We start from the raw sequence: 26653 nt of genomic DNA, 5'->3' as shown, positions 1-26653 counted from the left end.
GAGAAGGGCTTGTCAAGTGTGTGAAGTGTGTGGTCTTGGAGTTGGCTTGGGGTTTCTTTGATAGTCTTTATTTATTTATTTTTACTCTAGAGGTAACTTCATCTCGGGTTTATAATCTGTCCTCCTCTATCAGTATAAATTCTATCCAGCACTATGGGACTTGTGTATTTACTCAGAAGACACTATTTAAATACCAAGTGATGAGCATTATAGCACCCTTAGCACAGACTTTTCCAGCCTGAGGAGCAAGTTCCTGACCTTGTAAATCAAGAGGCTTGGCTTTTATCACTCAAAAGGAATGGAAGAGGCATCTGACGTACTGTCAGAGTTTCAAGGGTGCTTGGGAATCACATTAGCATTTTTGAGGACATGAGACTGCCTCAGACTCCTTATAAATGCAGCTTGACTCAGCCACTCTATGACTGACACCCTTGGGACATGAAGTGGATACTGTTCTTTGGGGACCTTATTGGGTCCAGCATCTGTGGCCAAGAAAAGTTTTTTGGGTAAGTTCCTTTTGGACTTATTATTACTTGGTTAGTTCAGAGATATGGGAACCAAATGGATTTGGAAATGAATGGCTGATTATACCTCAAATGGTATGGTGTTGGGAAGGAAGACCTGGACTCCAGTCCCAGCTTTGCCCTTGTGTCATCCTGGGTCAATTACTTCTCTCTCAGGCTCAGCTTCATCTGTGATATCAGGACTAGGTGGTCTCCACAGTCCCTCCCCAGCTCCCTAATTCCTGCCAATTCTTTTCCTTCCTAGTTCTTATTTGTAAGGTCAGTTTCAGGCATTCCTACTTTCTTACTCCTATATTATGAATTACTAAGAATTACCAGAAATTGTTTCAATTTCTGCCATGCTTAAGGGAAAGCCTGGGTCATAGGCTCTTTGGCTTCACCTCTCTATTAATGGTTAAGGTTTGGTGGAGCTTTCTCGTCAGCATTTGGCATATGGAGATTTGATAGGTCTTGCCTAGCCTTAACTATGAAAAGTGACATGCAAGGATACACCTGTACATTCTGTGTGTGTGTGCATGTGTGTGCACACACATGCACACGTGCTGCACACAGAATGCCTTGAGGTTTGCAAAGGAGAGGACATTTGGGAGGTAGGAGAGATGAAAGGATGGCATGGTACCCTACTAGAAGATTGGGGGGGATGGAGTCAAGATGGCAGTGTGGGAAGACACGGAGTACATTTCTCCCCACAACTAGGGCACCTGCCAGACACCGGTGGGGGACCTTGACGCCCAAGAAGATGGGAGGAACCCCCAAGCGAATGGCTGGGGGTCGGGCCGAAGCTCCTGCAGTGGGAGCTCCGAGTCTGAACCACTGGACTAACAGAGAACCTCAGTTCCCAGGGAATATTCATTGGAGTGAGGTCTCCCAGAGGTCCTCATGTCAGCACCAAGACCCAGCTCTACCCAACAGCCTACAAATTCCAGTGTTGGAAGCCTCAGGCCAAACAGCCAGTAAGACAGGAACACAATCCCACTCAACAACAACAACAACAAAAGAGACAGCAAAAGAATAAGTCACAGATGAAGGAGCAAGGTAAAATTCTACAAGACCAAATAAATGAAGAGGAAATTGGCACTCTACCTGAAAAAAAATTCAGAGTAATGATAGTAAAGATGATCCAGAATCTCGGAAATAGCATGGAGGCATGGATTGAGAAAATATAAGAAATGTTTAACAAAGACCTAGAAGAACTAAGAACAAACAAACAGAGATGAACAACACAATAACTGAAATGAAAAATACACTAGAAGGAATCAATAACAGAATAACTGAGGCAGAAGAACAAATAAGTGAGCTGGAAGACATAATGGTGGAAATAACTGCTGAGGAGCAGAATAAAGAAAAAAGAATGAAAAGAATTGAAGACAATCTCAGAGACCTCTGGGACAACACTAAACGCACCAACATTCAAATTATAGGGGTCCCAGAAGAAGAAGAAGAAAAAAGGGTCTGAGAAAATATTTGAAGAGATTATAGTGAAAAACTTCCCTAACATGGGAAGGGAAATAGTCACCCAAGTCCAGGAAACAAAGAGAGTCCCATACAGGATAAACCCTAGGAGAAACACACCAAGACACATGTTAATCAAACTAACAAAAATTAAATTCAAAGAAAAAATATTAAAAGCAGCAAGGGAAAAATGAAAAATAACATACAAAGGAATCCCCATAAGGTTATCAGCTGATTTTTCAGCAGAAACTCTGCAGGCCAGAATGGATTGACAAGATATACTTAAAGTGACGAAAGAGAAAAACCTACAACCAAGATTACTCTACCCAGCAAGGATCTCATTCAGATTTGATGGAGAAATCAAAAGCTTTTCAGACAAGCAAAACCTAAGAGAATTCAGCACGACCAAACCAGCTTTACAACAAATGCTAAAGAAACTTCTCTAGGCGGGAAACACAAGAGAAGAAAAAGACCCACAAAAACAATCCCAAAACAATTAAGAAAACGGTAATAGGAACATACATATCGATAATAACCTTGAATGTAAATGGATTAAATGCCCCAACCAAAAGACACAGACTGGCTGAATGGATACAAAAACAAGACCCATATATATGCTGTCTACAAGAGAACCACTTCAGACCTAGGGATACATACAGACTGAAAGTGAGGGGATGGAAAAAGATATTCCATGCAAATGGAAATCAAAAGAAAGCTGGAGTAGCAATACTTGTATCAGATAAAATAGACCTTAAAATAAAGACCTTACAAGAGGTAAGGAAGGACACTATAAAATGATCAAGGGATCAATCCAAGACGATGTAACAATTATAAATGTTTATGCACCCAACGTAGGAGTACCTCAATACATAAGGCAAATGCTAACAACCATGAAAGGGGAAATTGACAGTAACACAATAATAGTAGGGGACTTTAACACCCCACTTACACCAATGGACAGATCATCCAAACAGAAAATAAATAAGGAAACACAAGCTTTAAATGACATAATAGACCAGACAGATTTAATTGATATTTATAGAACATTCCACCTGAAAGTGGCAGAATACACTTTCTTCTCAAGTGCACATGGAACATTCTCCAGGATAGATCACATCTTGGGTCACAAATCAAGCCTCGGAAAATTTAAGAAAATTGAAATCGTGTCAAGCATCTTTTCTGACAACAATGCTATGAGATTGGAAATCAATTACAGGAAGAAAACTGAAAAAAACACAGATACATGGAGGCTAAACAGTGCACTACTAAATAACCAAGAGATCACTGAAGAAATCAAAGAAGAAATAAAAAAATACATAGAAACAAATGACAATGAAAACACGATGACCCAAAACCTATGGGACGCAGCAAAAGCAGTTCTAAGAGGGAAGTTTATAGCAATTCAATCTCACCTCAGGAAACAAGAAAAATCTCAAATAAACAATCCAACCCTACACCTAAAGCAAGTAGAGAAAGAAGAACAAAGAAAACCCAAAGTCAGTAGAAGGAAGGAAATAAAGATCAGAGCAGAAATAAATGAAAAAGAAATGAAGAAAACAATAACAAAGATCAATAAAACTAAAAGCTGGTTCTTTGAGAAGATAAACAAAATTGATAAACCCTTAGCCAGACTCATCAGGAAAAAAAGGGAGAGGACGCAAATCAATAAAATTAGAAATGAAAAAGGAGAAATCACAGCTGACACCACAGAAATACAAAGGATTATAAGAGACTACTACAAACAACTATATGCCATATATTTTTATATGCCAATAAAATGGACAACCACGAAGAAATGGACAAATTCTTGGAAAGGTACAATTTTCCAAGACTGAACCAGGAAGAATTAGAAAATATAAACAGACCTATCACAAGTAATGAAATTGAAACTGTAATTAAAAATCTTCCAACAAGCAAAAGTCCAGGACCAGATGGCTTCACAGGCGAATTCTACCAAACATTTAGAGAAGAGCTAACACTGATCCTTCTCAAACTCTTCCAAAAAATTGCAGAGGGAGGAGCACTCCCAAATTCATTCTATGAAGCCACCATCACCCTGATACCAAAGCCAGAAAAAGATATCACAAAAAAAGAAAATTATAGATCGATATCACTGATGAACATAGATGCAAAAATCCTGAACAAAATACTAGCAAACAGAATCCAACAACATATTAAAAGGATCATACACCATGATCAAGTGGGATTTATCCCAGGGATGCAAGGATTCTTCAGTATATGCAAATCAATCAGTGTGATACACTATATTAACAAATTAAGGAATAAAAACCATATGATCATCTCAATAGATGCAGAAAAAGCTTTTGACAAAATTCAACACCCATTTCTGATAAAAACTCTCCAGAAAATGGGCATAGAGGGAACCTACCTCAACATGATAAAGGCCATATATGACAAACCCACAGCAAACATCATACTCAGTGGTGAAAAACTGAAAGCATTTCCACTAAGATCAGGAACAAGACAAGGATGTCTCTCGCCACTATTATTAAACATAGTTTTGGAGGTCCTAGCCATGGCAATTGGAGAAGAAAAAGAAATAAAAGGAATACAAATTGGAAAAGAAGAAGTAAAACTGTAACTGTTTGCAGATGACATGATACTATACATAGAGAATCCTAAAGATGCCACCAGAAAACTACTAGAACTAATCAATGAATTTGGTAAGCTTGCAGGATACAAAATTAATACACAGAAATCTCTGGCATTCCTATACACTTACAACAAAAAATCAGAAAGAGAAATCGAGGAAACAATCCCATTTACCATCACAACAAAAAGAATAAAATACCTAGGAATAAACCTACATAAGGAGGTGAAAAACTTGTACTCAGAAAACTATAAAACACTGATGAAAGAAATCAAAGATGACATAAACAGATGGAGAAATATACCATGTTCTTGGATTGGAAGAATCAATATTGTGAAAATGATTTTACTACCCAAAGCAATCTACAGATTCAATGCAATCCCTATCAAGCTACCAATGGCATTCTTCACAGAATTAGAAGAAAAAATTTTACAACTCGTGGAAACACAAAAGACCCCAAATAGCCAAAGCAATCTTGAGAAAGAAAAACGGAGCTGGAGGAATCAGGTTCCCTGACTTCAAACTATACTACAAAGCTACAGTAATCGAGACAGTATGGTACTGGCACAAAAACAGAAATATAGATCAATGGTACAGGATAGAAAGCCCAGAGATAGACCCACACACATATGGTCACCTAATTTACAACAAAGGAGGTGAGAACATGCAATGGAGAAAAGACAGCCTCTTCAATAAATGGTGCTGGGAAAACTGGACAGCTACATGTAAAAGAATGAAATCAGAACACTACCTAACACCATACACAAAAATAAACTCCAAATGGATTAAAGACCTAAATGTAAGACCAGACACTATAAAACTCTTAGAGGAAAACATAGGAAAAACACTCTTTGACATAAACCACGGCAAGATCTTTTTTGACCCTCCTCCTAGAGTAATGAAAATAAAAACAAAAATAAACAAATGGGACCTAATGAAACTTAAAAGCTTTTTCACAACAAAGGAAACCATAAACAAGACGAAAAGACATCTCTCAGAATGGGAGAAAATATCTGCACGTGAAACAATGGACAAAGGATTAATCTCCAAAATATACAAACAGCTCATGGTGCTCAATATCAAAAAAAAAATAATCCAGTAAAAAAATGGGCGGAAGAACTAAGTAGACATTTCACCAAAGAAGACATACAGATGGCCAAGAGGCTCATGAAAAGATGCTCAACATCACTAATTATTAGAGAAATACAAATCAAAACTACAATGAGGTATCACCTCCCACCCGTCAAAATGGCCATTATCAAAAAATCTAGAAACAATTAATGCTGGAAAGGGTGTGGTGAAAAAGGAACCCTCCTGCACTGTTGGTGGGAATGTAAATTGATACAACCACTATGGAGAACAGTATGGAGGTTCCTTAAAAAACTAAAAATAGAACTACCATATGATCCAGCAATCCCACTCCTGGGCATCTACCCTGAGAAAACCATAATTCAAAAAGAGACATGTACCACAATGTTCATTGCAGCACTATTTACAATAGCCAGGACATGGAAGCAACCTAAATGTCCATCAACAGATGAATGGATAAAGAAGATGTGGCACATACATACAATGGAATATTACTCAGCCATAAACAGAAATGAAATTGAGTTATTTGTAGTGAGGTGGATGGACCTGGAGTCTGTCATACAGAGTGAAGTAAGTCAGAGAAAAGCAAATACCATATGCTAACACATATATATATGGAATCTAAAAAAAAGAAAAATGGTACTGATGAACCTATGGGCAGGGCAGGAGTAAAGATGTAGACATAGAGAATTGACTTGAGGACACAGAGGGGGAGGGTGAAGCTGAGGCGAAGTGAGAGTAGCAGCGACATATATACACTACCAAATGTAAAATAGCTAGCTAGTGGGAAGCTGCTGCATAGCACAGGGAGATCAGCCCGGTGCTTTGCGACGACCTAGAGGGGTGGGATAGGGAGGGCTGGAGGGAGGCTCAAGAGGGAGGAGATATGGGGATATATGTATGCATATGGCTGATTCACTCTGTTGTACAACAGAAACTAACACAGTACTGTGGAGCAATTATACTCCAATAAAAATCTATTAAAAAAAAAAAAAGGTTAAGAATCCTGGCCAAGGCCACTTGGCTGGTAAGCAGGGGAGTTGGAGCAAAACCCATATGCTTTTGTTATAACACAAGTTAATCTCCAGATAGAATCCTGTATCTCACTGATCTGTCTATATCTGTTAGTTTACTCTCCATTATAGTATCTGGCTAAAGGGACTTTGGGATTGTTTATTGAGGTAATTACTTATATGTGATTGAGTAATTTTTATGGCGATGACTTCCGTTCACACCTGGTCTCTACTGCCAAATGGCTCAGAGGTTTTAGGCATAGCAGGTGGTCAGGGAAGGAGATTTTTCCACAGGCAGCTCAGCAGTAAGTGTGTAATAACTACCCTTGCTGCCATGTGGGCTGATGCATAGAGCTCTCAGGCTCTCGCTGCTCCTATTCACGTGGCTGAAAAATCTTTCTTTCTCAGGATTCAGACTTCTCTTATAATGCAGCGGACACCTGGGTTGAGGCTTCTTGGCTGAGCTCTGGAGTGCTCACCATAGGCGCTTGCGCAGAAAGGGCTGTGTGCCTGAGCAAATTGCAGATGGTTATAACCAATAGTGTCATCCTTACCCCCAAATCTGTTCTTGCCTCATAATAGGGAACCCAGCAAAGGTGGAGGAATTCTTCCTGAGGTCCACAGACACGGCCTAGGCAGCCAGCTTGGTGAACATTTAGAGCAAGGGGAAGCTGGCCTCTGAGCATTCAAGTGGTTGGGAAGCCAGGATGCAGGTTGGCTTGGAGGGGGAACAGTGCTGATGCAGATGAAGATGATGGTTTCTCCCCCCACCGCACCCCCCAGTCTCTGTTCATTTCATCTAACTCGCCTACCTCCCCAGTCTCTCTCACTCTGCTGGTGTCTTCTGTCCTGGGCTTCACTCATCTTAAGGATAGGATGGTGACCAGGATGCCTAAAGGTGCACAGCAAGCATAGAACAGGAAGTAGTTGCAGAACTTGTAACATCAGCAGTAACTGGTTGGCATTTAAGAGTTCTGTGAAATCATCTCTTGTGGTGGCTTCTAAGCCTGGCTGGGGATGCAGGTGAGAAAGGCACAAAGAACAGGCCACTTGGCTGCCCACATGGTAAAAGGGGGAGAGATAGAAGCTCAGCACCAAGGTGACTATTGACTGTCCAGAACATGGGACACATGTGAGGGTGACTGAGAGTGGATCACTAGCCATTGCGTGGTAGCAGCTGGCCAGCCCTGGGTATTGGAGAGTACCAGAGTTAAGAAGAGCTGTAGGAGCACCTACCTGTGTGGAGTAGGAGTGGTGAACATGGCAACCTGCAAACCTCAACATGTCCCCCTTCCCAGGCCAATCTTCCATCTTCAGAAAGAGCTTAAGGTCTGTGAAAAGATTTCCAGATGGTGGAGATAGGTTGTGTTCCGCCACCCACGCTCTCAGGAAGGCATTTTCCAAATAGAGACAAGGATAGTGAGGGCAAGAGAAAGGCTGCCCTTCACCTGGCACCCACTTATGTTCTCTCTGTTTCTAGATACTGATGGGCTTATGTTCATGGGAATAATATAAGATTCTCCCCATGCCCTGCCAGCTTTTAGCACCATCTGAAGACTGTCGCTAATGTTGTCTTCTCTGGTTGGGGAAAACCTCGTGGGTGATGGGAATTGGTCCTAAAGCCTGGGTGGCAGATTGGCTAGGCAGGTAAAGAAAAGGGCTGGACATCCAGGCAGAGGGAACAGCATGTGCAAAGGCATAGAAGGGAAAAGTATATGGTGAATTTGGAATTTCAGTGAGGCTGGAGCCAAGAATGTGTAGGAGGGAGAGGTGGAGGAGAGACAGATGGGGAAAGACTCCATTCTGCACCAGCCTTTCCGCCCTGTCTCTCTGCATGCTGCAGATGTGTCTTTATCCTTTGGAGCTGGGCTAATTAGGACATGATGAAATGCACTGTGGTTTTAATCATCATCCGGGCCAGTTAGATTCACTGTGTTCCCTTATCATGAACAGTGCCCAGGAGTATGAAAGTTCTGTTGTGAAGTTATCACTTTGGGAGAATTAAAACACATGCTGTGGATGAATGTGTAACATGATTTTCATACTCTTAAGAGCTCCTTATTCTTATGTTTCTCTTTTTTTTCCTCTTCCTGTTCCTTCTCTCTCCTCTTTCTCTTTGTGATTACTCAAGTCAGTGCTGTATTTTACCGATGCCTCATTTTGCTAACAGAGATGCCAATGCACAGGCACTTTCCAGAACACCCATTTTTAAGATGCCCCTTTTTCTGGGGTATTGAGGGTGAGTTGTGACAGAGCATGAGTTCTGCAGATGGGTCCTGGTACTCAGCCAGGAGGAAGGATTTCTCTTCTGTTTTCAACCTGTTTCTTTTGCAAGGCTGCTTGCCTTTGTCAGGGAAATGGTGGTTTGATTCCCCATCTTTTCAGGGCTGCAGTCCAACATCTAGCAAGGCTGTTGGGTTCAGGCTGAGACCCGCCAGCCAGTGGCTTCTCCACCATGGCCTCAGCAGCTCCCATGGGATGCAGTTGGCTGCCCACCTCCCGGAACTCTGTGGAGACCGGATGAGCTGGGAGAAAGTGAGGCTTCATCAATGGCGTTTCCTCCAGACCTGCCACCTGCAACAGAAGCAACTCTGCAGTGGACCTTGCCTCCTTGATGCTAGCCTAGACCCCACGGAGATCCCCCAGAAGCTCCCAGAACAAAGTTAAACTCTGAGAGTCCATCCGGATTGAGCCAGTTTTCTGATGAGGAGATGCTGATCTGCCACATGTGGCTGCACGTTTAGCTCCCTGTGACAGAACCATTTTCTCTGTCAACAGGTCCTTCAGCCCACAGCCCTCTCCAGCAGCTTTTCCCGCATTCATTTGTGTCAAAGGGATGACGCATGTGACAGCGTTGAGTGTGGATTCATTCCGGCCGTCACCTAGCAACGGCCTAATGGCTCCCCTGGCTTTCTGAGCCGGCCCAGAGCACAAAGGCAGCTTTTCAGGCTTGGCCTTCTCCCACCCACACACAGGACTTCAGGGGCCTCTACCCCTGCTGCTGCTGCGGGAGCTAAATGGTGTATAGGAAACAAGTGCGGGACAAACAACAAAGGGGGACTCGGGACTGGCCGGCTTCCTTCTGGTCCCTATCAGGGCCCCATAGGGAGGATGAATCCCGAGTTCAGCCCCAGCACCATGCATTTGTATAGGGTTCTGGAGCTGGAAGGGCCTGGGAGAGCACCCAGCCTCTCCCCTCTTTGCTAAGAGGAAAAATAACTAACCCTCCAAGGATGGAAGGTCTATTCTCTTTTCTAGCTCTTTCCAGCATGGACATTCAGCCAGAGTTTCAGTCCTAGACCCTGACAGTGAAGAAGTGCTTCTTTATGTCTTGAGTTAGCTTTGCGTGTAACTCAGGAACATTCCTTTCTGCAAAATATATATGTTTTTCATTATAAAGTAATATGACCACATTACAGAAAACAGATACGAGGGGAAAAAAGTAAGTCATCCATAATCCCATGACCCGAACATAAGCACTGTCAGCATTTGCTATATTTCCGTTGTCTGTTTTTCTTCCAATGCATCTGCTTTTTCCATACTTGCAATCATGGCATACATACAATTTTGTGTCCTGCTCTTTCACTTAATATTTCCCTTAAAGTTATACCATAAGCACTTTTTCATATTTACCACGTAGTCTTATTTTTAATGGCTATACATTATAACCAAAGACTAGACCATTTCCTCTCATTCGGCCCAGTTATGTCTGGGATAGTAGGCCTGGGGTTTATTTGCCAGCTGAAAGCTCACCATTATCTTTTGCTTTTTTTTTCCTTTCTCCAGGGACCAAGTTTTCAGGATTAATGTCAGAAATGGAGATGAGATCAGCAAACTAAGTCAGCTAGTGAATTCAGACAGCTTTAAGGTACCTAGTTCTTCTCTTGGGTATCAATTAACTTTAGTGGGAGAAGACTCTTGCAGCACTGGCATTGTTATTCCTGAAGAGTTTCTGTGTATAATCCTGTATTAGTCAACATGCCTTTATACAATTGAGAGGGTTGGTGGGGGAGAAGTGCTGTAGATCACAGCAGTGCTGTCCAGGGAGATGAGAGGCCTCAGCAGTGGGCTCCATCTTTCTATCTGCATTGACTTATTACTTCTTGGGCTTTGCCAGGTATTGCCTGCTGGGCAGACCTGACCAGATAAAATTATGAAATGGCAAAGTTTGCCCTTGTGCAGAATCCAACCCCTCAGGGATCACCAAGGCTTTTGGCGGTTGTTCTAGAAGAATGAGCTCGTTGTGCCTTTTACCTGAACTATCCTTTAACCTGGTTTTACTTCTTTTCTCTTCAGCTCAACTTCTGGAAATCTCCCTCTACCTTTGGTCATCCTGTGGATGTCCTGTTCCCTTCTGTCAGTCTGCAGCCAGTCAAATCCTTCCTGAAGTCCCAGGGCTTAGAGTACTTGGTGACTGTTGAAGACCTGCAGGTGGATAGGCCAAGGCCCCTCACTGGTCTTGCATAGGACCAAGCAGCCAGAGTGGACTTGAGACATTTTCAAGTTCTGGTCTTATTCTTCTCCATTTAAAAGATGAAGACATTGAGGTATATGGAAGTAAAGTGCAGTGACTTTTTAGAGGAACATGTTGTACTAGAAAGGGCACACATGGGTTAGGAAACCAGCCAGATCTGGATCCAAATCCTGATTTTGCTAACTGCTAGCTGTGTGACTTTGGACAAGCTGTTAACCTCTTGAGACGCTGTTTCTTCATCAGTAAAACGGTAATAGTTACACCTACTTCATACGATTTATTGAGAAGATTAAGTGGCTAAATGTACATAAAATGTCTAACAGTGCCGGGTATGTCATAGATGCCCCACAAGTATTAAGTCCCTCTCCCTTTTCTTATTTGAAGTCAGGAGGGAAGAACAGAGTGTATGGTGGGTAGAAGGTGGGGCACCGGTGGGGAGGTGCTGAAGATCAGTCATAAAAAGCATCCTCTGGGAATTCCCCGGCGGTCCAGTGGTTAGGACCCCACACTTCCACTGCAGGGGACATGGGTTCGATCCCTGGTCGGGGAACTAAGATCCCGTGTGCTGTGCGGTGCGGCCAAAAAAAAGCATCCTTTGAGAAAAGGAGAATGTCACCAGCAGCCCCCAGCAGAGGCAACATCACTGCCTAAGCCAGACAACAGCTTCATGAGCTGTATTTGAACAGCAGGGCAGTGTCTGGCTCATGTTCTCTCCTTCACTGAGGTGGGTTGTGGACTAATTGGTGATTTGGCCCAGGAGTTTCCTGATGGTGTGAGCAGCTGTGAGCTTATTAATCATCCTCACATGTCACAGACATCTGCCAGGAACCTTCAAAGTATGAGTGGTTGTAAGAATTTCTTTGTTTCTGAATGGTTTCCCAAGCTGGGTATTTCAGAGGCACTGGATACCAGATGCAGACTGATGTCTAGAGAATTTGTGGTATAGAATAACCAAATAGCACATATGTTGCTTCCAGGAAGTAAGTAGGTTTTGAATGAGGTGTTGTATATTGGGCTCCAAGAAGTAAGATTATATAGATATGTGGAAGAAATCAGACCCCCTTTTACACCTTGACATTTGTGCTTCTTGATATGTGTGCCAAGGGTGCTGCCGTCTTGGCCAGCACATGTCCCAAGATATGGTGGAACCAGCATGAAGCTCCATGCCCAAAGGATCACTTTGTAATGTTGCCATGTCTGTTTTAGGCCCTTTTAGATAATGAAGATGAGGAAATGCAATACAATGAAGGTCAAGAACGGAGCAGTAATAACTTCAACTATAGAGCCTATCATTCCCTGGAAGCTGTAAGTATTTCAGAGCAGGTTAAGATTAAGGTCATTGGCCTTTTGGGTTTTGTAACCCCTTTCCTTACTTCCAGGAGGTATTAGTCCCTAACACAATACCCCTACAATGAGGGGTTAAAATGTGTACACTTCAATTCTTTTTTTTTTCTTAAATTTTAGAATTTTATTTATCTTTTTATACAGCAGGTTCTTATTAGTTATCCATTTTTCAATTCTTTTCTAATTCTTTATCTCCCACCAACACCTAAGAGCATAGTGAAACCCAAACTGAACATTTTCTCCCATGTGCATTGTTCTTTTCTTAAGCAACCCCTCAAAGAAAACCATGAAATAATTGCAATCATTTCCAGTCCTTGTAATTCAACCTTCTTATACCCCACCAGAATCCCTGTATTTTATTCACTCAGATTAAAGTGTTTCTTATCCCAGGCAAATAGACAAGTGATTATTTCCAAGGTTAACCAAATATTTCCACTCATTTATCATGACTACTTATAACGTATATTTATTCCATAATGTGTTTTGGTGCTGTGTTTAGTTAGAAATCACTTATATAGATTACTGACTTTCAAGGTAAGCCAACCCTTCAAATGAGAAATTTAGAGCAGAATAATTTTATATGATATTGGAATTTGAGGAACCAAGAAGGTCTGGAATGGAACTGAATCACATAGCATACGGTTTTCTTAGGTCCCTCAATGTCTTCTTCCTTAGTCTGGAAACTCTCTACTAACTCAGGAACACACCCCAAATCTAAATTGGTATTCTCCTTCCTATAGCTGAATATATGTTGTTCTTTATATCCAAAGATAGAGTTCTTGGCATGCTTTTCATGAGGCATATACTTTGAATTATTTTTCTTCTAGATGAGGTTTTTTTCAAAGCTTGACCAAATATTTCTCCTTCTTTCCCAGGATTGTCAGTAGCTTTGTTTAATGTGTACACTTCCAGCCGCACTGCCCCTTGATCCCTCTTGTGACCAATGACATACAGCTGCAAAACACCTGGATAAAGTTAGGAGTTCAGTCCAGGGCCATGGACGAAAGCAGAGCTAAGGGCCCACACAGGGATCAAACCCATGACGTTAGCCTCATTAACATGGGGCACTCCCTAGCTGAGCTAACCAGTGGCAAATGTCACCCCAGATTCTGGAAACTCCATCCCCTCACCTGCCTGCTGCAGGAGCCTCTCTTTCCCATCCACTCACTTTTGTTCTCTGGCTTTAGGTATCATTGTCATCTGGCTTACAGCCATCTATCGTTCCCTGCAAGGCCTTTTGCTGTGGGTTGGTGTACCATCTCCCTTCTGACTTGTTCATATTCAGTTCTTTTTAAAAACAGCTTTTAAGAGCTCATATTCCACAATCACTTGGGCCTTCTTAGGTCTCTAAAGGGAATTTCATGTTTGTCTCTGCCAGGGTTTCTAGTTTCAGATCCTTTGTGTGTATTGTTGTGGTTGCTGTTATCGTTGTTAGTTTTGTGGGTAAGTTTTCCCCTGATGTTGGCAGTGTGAATTTGCACCCCTCATCTGGACACAGCTTGGTGTTTTAACTTTTCCTGGGTGACTCTCTTTCCTCTCATGACGCAGGGCAGGCATCTGACGTTCTAGGGTCAGTGGGTAGAGTTTCCAGGCCCTTTGCATGGCCATAATTACCAATTCCCAGCTCTCAAGTTCCAGCTCCTTGCCCCAGGCAGGGTCCATTGCCCTCTGCTCCTATTCCTGGTTGCTGTAAACTCTCGGTGCCTAAGGTAGATATCTGGTCCTGGGGCTTCATCTTCTGCCCTTTACTGTGTTAGCTTGTTCCCTCTTCATTTCTGGCACCCACAATTTTTCCTTTTTTTGGCTTTTAAATTTGGCTGTGACTCATTTTCATTGTATTTTATCTGGATTGCCTATATATTTGGGAGGTAGTTTCTTGCTTCTGCTCAATCTGCCGTAATGGTTGCAAGTCTGTGAACATTGTGGTACATGACTCTTTTTGAATTATGGTTTTCTCAGGATATATGCCCAGCAGTGGGATTGCTGGGTCGTATGGTAGTTCTATTTTTAGTTTTTTAAGGAACCTCCATACTGTTCTCCATAGTGGCTGTATCAATTTACATTCCCACCAACAGTGCAAGAGGGTCCCCTTTTCTCCACACCCTCTCCAGCATTTATTGTTTCTAGATTTTTTGACGATGGCCATTCTGACCGGTGTGAGGTGATACCTCATTGTAGTTTTGATTTGCATTTCTCTAGTGATTAATGATGTTGAGCATTCTTTCATGTGTTTGTTGGCAATCTGTATATCTTCTTTGGAGAAATGTCTGTTTAGGTCTTCTGCCCATTTTGGGATTGGGTTGTTTGTTTTTTTGATATTGAGCAATGCAACAATTTTTGTTTCTATTTTTTGTTTTATAATGTACATAATATACTTGTGTGTTATTATATATATTCAGGGTGCATGCTGAATTTTTTTTTAACTGATGGAAAAAAATGATAAAAAAGTTTGGAGAGCAGTGCTTTTAAGAACCTTGGCTAAATGGGACCCTTGCTGATTATTGAGCCTAGTATAGTGCAAAGGGCCACACTGTTGGAGCAGTACCTGCACAAGTCTCTCTACTCTAGTTTAATGGACTATAATTTTGTGGAAAAATAAAATGTGTTTTTCTCTAGAAAACTGTAGAAATGGATTCTTAAGCAGTTGCTTAAGAATAAGCATTCCATGCCGATAATATTGACAACCCCCAGGTTAGGGGACTGTAAAAAATCATTAAGATCAACAAGATAACGTTCACATATACCCACCCAGAGCTGAACAAATTTTTAAAATGCCCCTGTGTTTACTTTTTCACTGTTCAGATTTACCATGAGATAGACAGCATTGCCAGAGATTTTCCTGACTTGGCGAGCAGGGTGAAGATTGGGCATTTATTTGAAAACCGGTCAATGTATGTACTGAAGGTGAGGCCCCATGCACTTTGAAGGGCCCAACTGGACTCACGCTCCTGGTTCCTTGTGTCCAGGATTCAGCCCTCACACCTCTGAAAGAGGCAGCTTTTTAGGACCTCCTTGACTTTAGGGAGGGGGGTGAGGTGAGGAGACATCTACCCGGGTTCGAATTTGGTCTGACAGAGGGTCCCCTGCTTCTGCCTAATGTGGGAGGAGTTAGTAGGAGCACATCCCATTCCAAGTTTTGGCTGAAAGGCAGAATCAGGAAGAGGTGGGAGGCGGTTAGTGTTCCAGAAAGCTCTCAGATTGGCCACAGTCTTTTCCCTCCATTCCCATCTTCTGTAAATATGAAGACAAATTGGGATGGGCCTAAAAATTCTATTTTGCTTTTTAGGGATCCTTATTGGAAAAGCAATCTAGGAAGCTGATTTTAGGGTTGATGTAGTTTTAAGCCCAGTCTATGATCCTTGGCTGCATAAAGCCTAATTTCCAGATATTTCTAACAGATTTCAGGTCTATATTGGCAAAAGAAGTAGAGAATTTATGGCAGTGACATAAATTACATAAATAATCCAGCCAAATGAATAAAAAGGAATTTGGAGATACAAACCATGGAACAAGTGATAGTGCCTAGAATTTGTCAAACGCTTGAATCCATACGGGCCCTGAGGAGCCCAGGTTTATAGCAATGGTGAAATTACCAGTGGGAGAAGACCTGCCATTGAGCTTGTTGCCGTAAAATAATCTATATAAATTTAGATTATTTGCCAACTGATGGAGACCCTTACTTCATTAGCACCAAGCTCTGACCCAAGGGGGCCCCACACTAAAAAGCAGCAGCCAGAATTCATTTCATACTGTTTACAAAGAGCTATAGTGAACCCTCCATTCCTCATTTTAAAACTGATTTCGTTTATTGCCTCAAGTAGAACAGGCTGGTTCATGCACTTTTGTGTCTCTTTCTGTTGGGCTGCCATTTGAGGTCTTTCAAGAGGCGTAATAGTATCTCTAATCACACGGGCATTATAATTCACAATAGCAATTGTTTCCCCTTCCTATTTGCTTCCAACCTTGGAGTGGCTCAAGCTGCCTGGAGCTGCAGTGCTGCAACTGGGCCCTGCCAGCCAGCAAATTAAGCTCCCTAGTCACGAAGAAGCCCGATAAAGGGATGGTGCCCTCAGACATTTGGTCTCTGAATGATCTTAAATGGATTAAATGAATAGGGGCGAGCTGGGAAGAAGAGAGGAGAGGTGAGCGGAGACACAGGCGGGCAGGAGGGTCATTTTCTGGCCTCTTTTTCCTTCCACAGTTCAGCACTGGAGAAGGCAGGCAGCAGCTGACCATTTGGCTGAATTCAGGTATCCATTCCCGGGAGTGGATCTCACAGGCCACGGTGATCTGGACTGTAAAGAAAGACATGTTGCCTTGTATTAGCCCAGAATTCTGGTGGGCCCAGGTTGCCCTGCAGCGTCCCACACAGCTAGACCCTGGAGATGAGATAGGAAGGCACTATGCACAGACATGATAGGCTGGGGGGTTCCTTTTCTGATTGGATAAGCAAAAGATCAGAGCCCCATAGTCAGGCCACTGTGGCTAAATGACAAAGTGCATTCATAGCAGCAAGCAAGCTAATGAGCTGCAGAGGTGGCCCTAAAACACTGACCCATAGTCAGTCCCGCAGGAAGGGAGAAGGGCCTTCTCAGTAGCAAAGCTCAGGTAAGATTTACCTTTAGTCCCTTTCAGGCCCCCCAGACCCTCAGGGACATCATGCTATCTCCATGTCCCTCTGGAAAGTCTACTTTAAGCCAGCACCAGTGGAGGAGGGGTGGTGCAAGTGGAGGATCCATCTTCCCTACCCCTAGCACGGGGAGGGGGGCTGCTCAGATTCCTAATAACTATTATGATGGGCAGCTCTCCCCTCCCCTGTTCCCGCCCCCTGGAAGGAATGAATAAACAAGGCAGCCCAGGACTCAGTAAGGTTGATGTCATCAGGCAACCATGTTTCCCCAGGTTTTGAAGTGCTCTGTGGGCTTTGCAGAGCGCTGCACCTATGAGGGTGGCAGGGAGGCTGCAGAGGGTGGATGCTGTTCTAGGAGTTGGGCATCTGGGGAAGATACACGGACTTAGACCTAGCAACCCAGCCTGCAGGGCACAGCTGACAAGCTCGTTGTCTCTGCTTAGACTGTATCTGACTATGGGAAGGATCCAGCCATCACCTCCATCTTGGAGAAAATGGACATTTTCTTGTTGACTGTGGCCAATCCTGATGGATATGTATACACACAAACTCAAGTGAGTAATACTGACAGAATAGGCTGGGTTTGGAGTTAAGACTTTTTTGTTGAATTCCTTGCTTTGCAACTAAATAGTTGTATGACCTTAGAGAAAACTTCCACAAAATGTGCACATTAGGAGCTTCCTTGGGGTCTCATTTTCCAGTCATTCTCTGAGCTGAGAGTCACTAGGGAATATTTTTTTCTTAGAGAGGATAGTTCTAATGAACTCCCTATTATGAATCTTGAACAATTATCAACACTTTACCAATCTTCTTTTCATTTCTTTCCCTCCCACACATTTTTCCTGATGTATTTTAAAGCAAATCCCAGACATAAGGTTACTTCATTCAAAACTTCTTTAGTATTCATCTCTAGCTGATGATAATTAAAACAACAAACAATATACCACTATCAACTGTAAAAAATTAATGGAAGTTCTTTAATATCATCTGATATCCCTAATTATCTTTAAACTGTCTTTTGAGACAGTTTGTTGAAATCAGAATCCAAATAAAGTCTGTACCTGCATTTGGTTGTTACGGCTCTGCAGGCTTTTTTATTCTACAGTGGTACCCACCCCCACCCCCCCACATATCTTTTAAAATGTCATTCATTGTTGGAGAAACCAAGTAAATTGTCCTGTAGAATGTATCACATTCTGAATTTGCCTGATGGCTTCTTTGTTCTATGCCATTTAATTTATTCCCTCATCTCCTGTATTTCCTATTCACTTGTGGTCAGATCTAGATGCTTGATTGGAATCAGGTTAATTTTTTAGGCAAGGATAAAATAGTTGCCGTGCACTTCCTATCACATCAGTGATCACTGAGGCCCATGATGTCCATTTGTCCCACTTTTACCGAAGCCCGAAGTTATTCAGTGGACTCAGATGGTGTCAGCCTGGGTCCCATTAGGGCATTTTGGCGAGGTCCTTTTCTCCGGGCCAGAAGGGCTAAGCCTCCTCTCTCTGGGGCATGAGAGGAGACTCCGCAGTTAGTGAGGGCTGAAGCCCCGATGATCCTGCAGATCTCTGGAGTTGCCTCCAGAGCTGCAGGCAGCTTGTCCCATCTACGGTGCCATCTCCGTCATAGGCCCCCAAAGAAAACCTTCACCTCTCCTGTGCCCTGACCCATCTCTGAAGGTTGTGCCTTCCTTGGTGAATTTTTCCGAACCGATTATGGAGGAAGACACGGTCTCTAAATCCTGGAAGCTCCTGTGTTGGTACCGATCCAAATAGAAATTGGAATGTTAGTTTTGCAGGTAGGTGGGGGAGACAGTTTTTAAATCCTGCTACTCCTGGGTAGCCTGGTCCACAGGCCTCTGAGCTGGCAGTGAGGGAGCTGGTTTCCAGGCTAGCTCCATTGCTGGTTCATTGAGAAACTTGGATAAGTCCCTTATTCTCTCTATGTATCATTTTACTATTATTATTATTATTATTTGTAATTTTGAAAGGGAATGGCTGAACAATTCCTGTCCTCCTGAGAGAATGCTAATATTTTAAAAACTATTCTATCTTAGATATATAAATTCATGGGCCTGCTTTGTAGCCTGGCCATCCTGGCTTCTGGGCAATACCGGATGGGTGGAAGGGCTGTTGGTGGCAACTCAGAAGAGAGCAACCGTTACCCCAACAGGCAAGATCACATTGTGAGGATTAAACTACAGCAGTTTACCCTTAGGTGTGTAAATAAGAACCTCAGCCCTTTGATGTCATGTAAAGAGAATGAGAATTAGGAGTCCTGGGTTCTGAGTTCCAGTTATTTAAAAATCATCCCCACAGTAGTGCCAACTATGTGCCAGGTACCTTCCCATGTATTATTTATTCTTCTGACCTAGAGAGTGAGTTTTCTTATCTGAAATGAAACAATTGAAGCTCAGAGACCATCTCAAGAGCATATGGTTGATAAGAATTAGGATCTAAACTCACTTTTGAATTTCAAAGCCTGAGAGTTCTCTTTCACTATTCAGCTGTACTGATGTTTTGTTTTTAATGTAATGTTTTAATGTAATATTTTAATGTAATGGTTTTAATTCTCTTACTTGCATAGAAATACCACAAAAACCATTGGGGGAAAAATAATGTGACTGTGGGAAAGGAGCTGATACAAATGTGGGAATTGAGGGCATCAAAGTTAAGTCACAACAGGGATGGTTTCACACATAGACCAGATACCTTAGAGGCCTATATTGTGAGGTAATACAGAAGGCAATAATTCTAATACCTGTCAAATAATCAAGAGATTTTAGCCACAACAATAGATTATTTTTGGCAGCACTTGGCCATTAAGATCTGAACCAAGAGAATGAGTTGACACCAGAATAAATGGAGTCATTTTCATTATTAATTGGTATTCATATTAATTATCTAGAATACTTATTAATTGACAACTCACTGTCAAGTATGATATTAATTATTTATGACAACTGTTGGTGATACAATACAAGGTCAGCTCTCTCCATTTAGAGGAGTCCTACCAGTTTTCCTGCTCAGGTGTGGCAGATCCAGCACCCCACTGCCACACCCTCCCCGCAATTTACACACACTATGGACCAGATTCTCAGGGAGAAGCTAGCAATGGCCTGCCCATACCTTCTCCCCCTCCTCTGGGTAGAGTATCCTGCATTTCTGTTTCCTTAGCCTATGGGTTAATGTTTCTGCTTGGGCCACCCCCCACAGGAGAGGGAGCCAGTGACAACCCTTGCTCCGAAGTATACCGTGGAGCCCACGCCAGTTCAGAAGTGGAGGTGAAACTGGTGGTAGATTTCATTCAAGAACGTGGGGATTTCAAATGCTTCATCGACCTGCACAGCTACTCACAGCTGCTGACGTATCCATGTGGGTACATGGTCAAAAAGGCCCCGGATGCTGATGAGCTGGTAAGCGGGGCTGCATCCAGCCCTGGGCATGCTTTTCCCCTGGGTGCTGCAAAGTCCAGGAGCAGGGCTTATTTCAAGAAGCCCCAGTGTTCTCTCTCTGTTCTTTGCAGTGTGCCATGAGGCCTACTGGGAATAGGAAGAAGATGATGCCTCTTATTTCTGTGTTTGCTGTGAGTTCCAAGAACCACACCCAACCCTGTCTTTCCTTCTCACTTGTTTTTCTGACCAAAATGTATTGCAGACCCACTGCTTGCCAAGAACTGTGGGTAGCATTGTGGTGGGCAAGGGGGAGGTGCTCCTCACTTGATGTAAGGTAGAGTTTAAGTAGGATGTAGGCCACAGCCTAGGGGTGCTCTGTGTCACATGCAATGACTCAACCAGGATGTGAGCAGGCACTTAGGGTGAACTGACTGGAGTAGGGCTGGCACCCGCAGAGTGACTGCAGGCCTCTCTCTCCACGCTGGTCTGCTTGAGTGTGCCCCTCTGCCCGGGGCCACAGCTAGCTCACACGCCTCTCAGCAGATGCAGCCCCACCCAGGGCTGGCCAGGTGTGGGCTAGATTCTGCTCTCAAGGAGGTGCTCTGTGTAGGGCACATCCATATATGGCGTCCCTGTCTCCACCTCCACTCTGGGAACACCCAACTCTTAGAAGGTTTTCTCTTGAACATACTTGCCCTTCCCTCATGTTCATGAACATGACATTCCCTTCCCTCAGGATAGGTGAAGATGGTGGTGCCTTTATTAGATTTTTAATGTGCTGGTGAGCAGCCTTCCAGATCTGTGAAGAGCTTGAATACAGCTCCTCCAATTTGAGTTTATAATATACATGCTTCAGAATGATTATCTGGTCTTCTTCCACCTCTCTCCTTACCCCCTGCCCCAAACTGGAAGTAAAGAACTGAGGATAAGAGGAGTTGGAGGAACCATACCATTTCCCTCACTTCATAGTCAGGCCTTTGCTCTGGTTGGATGGGAAAGAAGGAGACCAGGAGGGAACATTGTGGGTGGGGTCGGGAATTTTTCAAACCACTGCAGTACAGAACAGCTGAGGAATGTCTGACTTCGGGATCCATTCTTTCTCACTCTGATGATTTCCCCACTCCTAGGATGAGGTGGCAAGGTGTGTAGCCAAAGCTCTGGCTTCCCTGTCAGGCACTGAGTACCAAGTGTGTCCTACCTGCACCACTGTCTGTAAGTACTCACTGAGTTTATTGGTTATAAGGAAATGCTTTGAGAGGACACTTGAAATGGAGCGGGAGAAGAGCTGCAAGTCAGCCTTCCTACGCTGTAGTCTTTTTTTTTGTTGTTAATGATAGGCTGAATTTATGTCAAGTCTGTGTGATGGTAGCTGTTGCGTGCGGCCATCTTCATCAAACTGAGGTGGTGGTACGGCGGGTAGAGGGGACCCCCTCACCTTCCTGTCCAAAATGAACACATGTTGAGCATAACAGGCTTAGGTTAGGGGTTTCCCCCCGACAATCATTAGCATTGAGCTGAAAAAACAAAAACAAAAACAAAAACTCTACCAAGACTTCAGACCTGAAGATGGTCTTGAGGCCCATCACCTACAACTCAACTCCAATTTGAGGAAATACCCTTGTTTTGGTTTCTCACTGATGTGTTTCATCTGAGCATTTCACTCTATTCCTGCTGAGATCCTTCCAGTTCCCTTATTCTGTGAGTCTGATCTTTAAATTTTTAGATCAAATTGAAGGATATGATTATTCTGCAAGGCCCTAGCTATAAATGGGAAACAGAAACAAAAAATGTGGGGAGCAAAGCTCCTTTTAAGCAAGTGCGCTTCTTTTCCCCTCCTGTGCCTCTTCTGTAAATAGTTTTCCAATAGTTGGTCCACCTCAAAGCCCCTGCAAACTTGTTGATAATTCTTTCCTTTTCCATACTGTAACTTGCTCTCCTGTCCTACCTACTTAGCCCTCAACTAGCTGTTCCCCTCAGTCTTCCTCTTCTGCGAAGATTCTCCAACCCACCTCTTGGGTCCTCCTCTGTACTCTGATCTCAGCACTCTTGTCTGTGTTTCACATGCCCCCAAGCTGCATAAAGCACTCAGCATGATGCTGGTGGTTGTGTTGCTAATTGCAGCAACAATCCAGTAATTACTCATGGTTTATTATTACTAGTGTTGTTGAATGGGAGCTCCTCAGAGAACAAACACATCAGGAGAGGTTCTCCACCCTCTAATTAGTCAGAACTGAGTCCTACACCAGAGAGAGCTAAAGGAACTTGGCAGGAGCCTTCTGAGGAGGTCCTCTCAAAAGATCTTTGTGGGTCACCAGGGTCCTGGCTTTTGGGTCAGATGCCAGTTTAAAGAATGGCCTTTTCCTCCCATGTCAAAAACATTCTTCTCCCCAGCATAAGCTGTGCCAAAATTAAGAGATACTCATCAGATTCCTCCAGCAGAAGAGGAGAAAGGGTCTCCTGAGCATTGTCCAGGATACATAATATTTCCTACCTGTTTCAAGAGCCCATCTTCCGTAATTTTTATAGGCTTTGTCTGCCCTCCTTTCTTCCCCAAAATGAAACCAATTTTTATATAAAAACACTCTAACTCCCTGGGTTATGGTATGTGTTATATAAGTAGTTGACATTTGTCCCTTCAAGTGCTGAACTTTTCCTTAGATTAATCATTTTAGATGAAAATAATTCTAAAATGGGTTTTCACACTTTCCTGCCTTCTTTTTTTTTTTTTCCTGCCTTCTTAAACAGAGTATGTAGAAGAGACTTAAGCTCCTTTCTTCATGACTGAGTGGCCTTCTGAATGTCAGTTGTTGTATCTTGAAGCCCTTCTGTGCTGTACTGGACTGTTCAATCCTTTTGCTGAACAGCGCAGCCTGTTTTTCTTCTTTAACTCTTTTTTTTTTTTTTTAAATATAGGCTCCGTAGTTTTTTTGTTTTTGTTTTTTTAAAGGAATTCCTTTATTTTTATTTATTTTAGTTTATTTATTTATTTATTTTTGGCTGTGTTGGGTCTTCATTTCTGTGCGAGGGCTTTCTCTAGTTGTGGCAAGTGGGGGCCACTCTTCATCGCTGTGCGCGGGCCTCTCACTATCGCGGCCTCTCTTGTTGCGGAGCACGGGCTCCAGACGCGCAGGCTCAGTAGTTGTGGCTCACGGGCCTAGTTGCTCCGCGGCATGTGGGATCTTCCCAGACCAGGGCTTGAACCCGTGTCCCCTGCATTCGCAGGCAGATTCTCAACCACTGCGCCACAAGGGAAGCCCCTTCTTCTTTAACTCTTGTGTCTGCTTTTTAGAGTTTTCATGTCTCCTTCCTCAGGCCACCTTCCTCTAGCAACCCTTTCCCCTCCTCTTCACTGATTCTGATCTACTAAGGGCTTGGAAACAAGTTCATTGGGCTCGTTTAGCTCATGGATAGATTGTGAGTATTAAGGATGTTCATGACAGCATTGTTTATAGTCACAAAAGACTGGTAAGCAACTAAATGTTCATCAGTAGAGTGCTGGATAAAAACACATTTGGTGCATTACCGCAATGAAACACTATGCAGCCCTTAAATGAGTGAGGTGGATCTGTATGTGCTAATAGGGAATAATCTTCAAATGTTAATTGAAAAATACAGTGTACAGAACAGTGTATTAGTATGTTCCCATATGTGTTTTTTCTTTTTTTATAAATTTATTTATTTACTTATTTATTTATGGCTGCATTTGGGTCTTCGTTGCTGTGCACGGGCTTTCTCTAGTTGCGGCGAGAGGGGGCTACTCTTTGTTGCAGTGCGTGGGCTTCTCATTGCGGTGGCTTCTCTTGTTGCGGAGCACGGGCTCTATGCACGTGGACTTAGTAGTTGTGGCGCAGGGACTTAGTTGCTCCATGGCATGTAGGATCTTCCCGGACCAGGGCTCGAACCCATGTCCCCTGCATTGGCAGGTGGATTCTTAACCACTGTGCCACCAGGGAAGTCCCCCATATGTGCTTTTTTTTAAAAAAAAAAAAGAGTAGGTAGACTTAGCAGGGACCCAAGTAAAGTGAAGTTCATGAACCTGATCACTTTGCTCAGCAGAGGTCTTCTTGGCCCCTTCCTGAATTTAAAATCTGTTCTGAAATACTTGAGCTTGCCATGTAAATAACTTCTAGAAACTTCTGGTGCCATTGCCTGTTTTTTTATTCAGCATTTTTCTCAGTATAGAGAAAGGCTGTGGGAATTACATAAGAATTTCAGAGAGTATAGGAGAGCCTGTTCCACAACCTCTGGGAGCATGTAATTGCAGCAGAAGCAGCATCTCTAGAAAATCACAAATAGTATCATGAGAAACAACCCTTAGGAACAGTGGAAAAACAAAGGGACCCATATTTTCATTTAACAGACATATATATTATATAATAAATGGACCCCAAGTCGGTTGAAGAAAGCATGGGCTTTGTCATCAGATGGATTGGGTTTAAATTCCAGCCTTGCCATTTTCCATCTATATTTTCTTAGACAAATTATTCATTCTGAACCTGGATTTTCTCATCTGAAAAACAAGGACAGTATTACCTATCTCACTGGCTTCTTAAAGATTAAATGAGATCATAAATGTAAACTTTACGGTATGATGACTGGCTCATGGTAGATGTTCAACAAATGATAGCTGCTATTACATTGTTATTTTATTATTCAGTATCATCTACACTTTGCACTTTTAACCAGTTTCTTCTCTAGTAGAGTTTGACTGGAAGAAGCAGGAAAACAGGCCTCTTGCCTTTCGGCAAAGGGAAGTCCCAAGGGCTGTGCTTCTTTCTGTGTATCAGTTATCTCTTGAGATGTAAAAAACTATCCTAAAATTTAACAGCTTAAAACAATAAACATTAATTTTCTTACACAGTTTCTGTGGGTCAGGAACTCAGGAGCTTCTTATCTGGGTGGCTCTGGCTCAGGGACTCTCAGGATGTTGCACTTAAGGTGTCTTCCAGGGCTACAGTCATCTAGAGGCTTGATGGGGCTGGAGGATCTTCTTCTCAGATGGCTCACTCAGATGCCTGGCAAGTGAGGGCTAATTACTGGCAGTGAGTTCTTCACCACATAGACCTCTTTATAGGGCTGCTTGAGTGTCCTTACAACATGACAGCTGGCTCCCCAGAGCCAGTGATCCAAGAGAGAGCAAGGCAGAAGCCATGATATTTATCACCTAGCTTTGAAGGGCACGCACTTTCATTTCTGCAGTCTCCTGAAAAACAGGTCAAGTTGGCCCTGTCCAGTGTAGGAGGGCACAACACAAGGATGTGAGTACCAGGAGACAAGGATCATCGTGGCTATCTTGGAGGCTGCCTGCCACACTCTCTAAAGATTTGCTTCCAGTGACCTGAAGGAGTCTACACAGTGAGTTGGTGACAAGATGGAAATGAGGATTTAAAATCTCTTGGATTGAGACTAGTGAAGACCCTCATGGTGCAGGACAGTCTGAGACATAGGGATCAGGCCAGTGTTTATGTGCTGTAGGCCTGATGACTTTTAGAAATAACTGTAGATCCCTAAGGAACCACAGGTGGGCAGAGCTCCAGGTCCCTTCCCATCTAATCCTGAAAGGAACTAGGCTTCAAAGGTGTTTTCTCTTTTGACTTAACAGATCCAGCTAGTGGCAGCAGTGTTGACTGGGCATATGATAATGGCATCAAGTATGCATTCACTTTTGAGTTGAGAGATATTGGGCACTATGGCTTCTTCCTGCCAGCCAACCAGATCATCCCCACTACAGAGGAGACCTGGCTGGGTCTGAAGACCATCATGGAGCATGTGTGGGACAACCTCTCCTAGAAGAGAGCCCGCTCTGTCTACATTTATTTATCCACATGTACACACACACACTGAGGCCAGTATTAAAGGGAGCTTATTCCTTCACATGTGAGTCAGAGCCCTCTGGCTTTGTAGAGAACACAGGTCAGCCCCTCTCCAGCCCCCTTCCTTGAAGTTTGTGCATTCTGGTGGTGTGCTTAGAGAAGCACTTCTGCCACCCTGCTGTATTTTGGTCCTGCTGTTTCACTGAGCCCTTTGTATGCCTTTCCTTCCACATAGCTGGGTGGGCAGGCCACACTTGGGATCAACCCTTCCTGGGTGGCCTGTCTCTACCTCATTTTTAGAATAAAAGG

The 26653-nt window shown here is 43.1% G+C and overlaps 1 protein-coding gene across 1 annotated transcript; it reads left to right on the top strand.

The window, feature by feature from the left end:
• Window positions 1–438: 438 nt before the first annotated feature.
• CPA4 (carboxypeptidase A4) lies at window positions 439–26321 on the top strand. The gene is made up of 11 exons (XM_036864312.1): window positions 439–506; window positions 10476–10557; window positions 10986–11120; window positions 12370–12468; window positions 15310–15411; window positions 16709–16811; window positions 17579–17690; window positions 18844–18935; window positions 20353–20552; window positions 21659–21743; window positions 26134–26321. Exons 1-11 carry the CDS (start codon window positions 439–441, stop codon window positions 26319–26321), a joined length of 1266 nt encoding a protein of 421 aa, XP_036720207.1.
• The last annotated feature ends 332 nt before the right edge of the window (window positions 26322–26653 follow it).

The sequence above is a fragment of the Balaenoptera musculus genome, chromosome 9 (assembly GCF_009873245.2).
Source record: "Balaenoptera musculus isolate JJ_BM4_2016_0621 chromosome 9, mBalMus1.pri.v3, whole genome shotgun sequence".
Lineage (NCBI taxonomy): Eukaryota > Metazoa > Chordata > Mammalia > Artiodactyla > Balaenopteridae > Balaenoptera > Balaenoptera musculus.
Note: the sequence above shows the minus strand (reverse complement) of the source record. Positions and strands in the feature narration are given on the sequence as shown.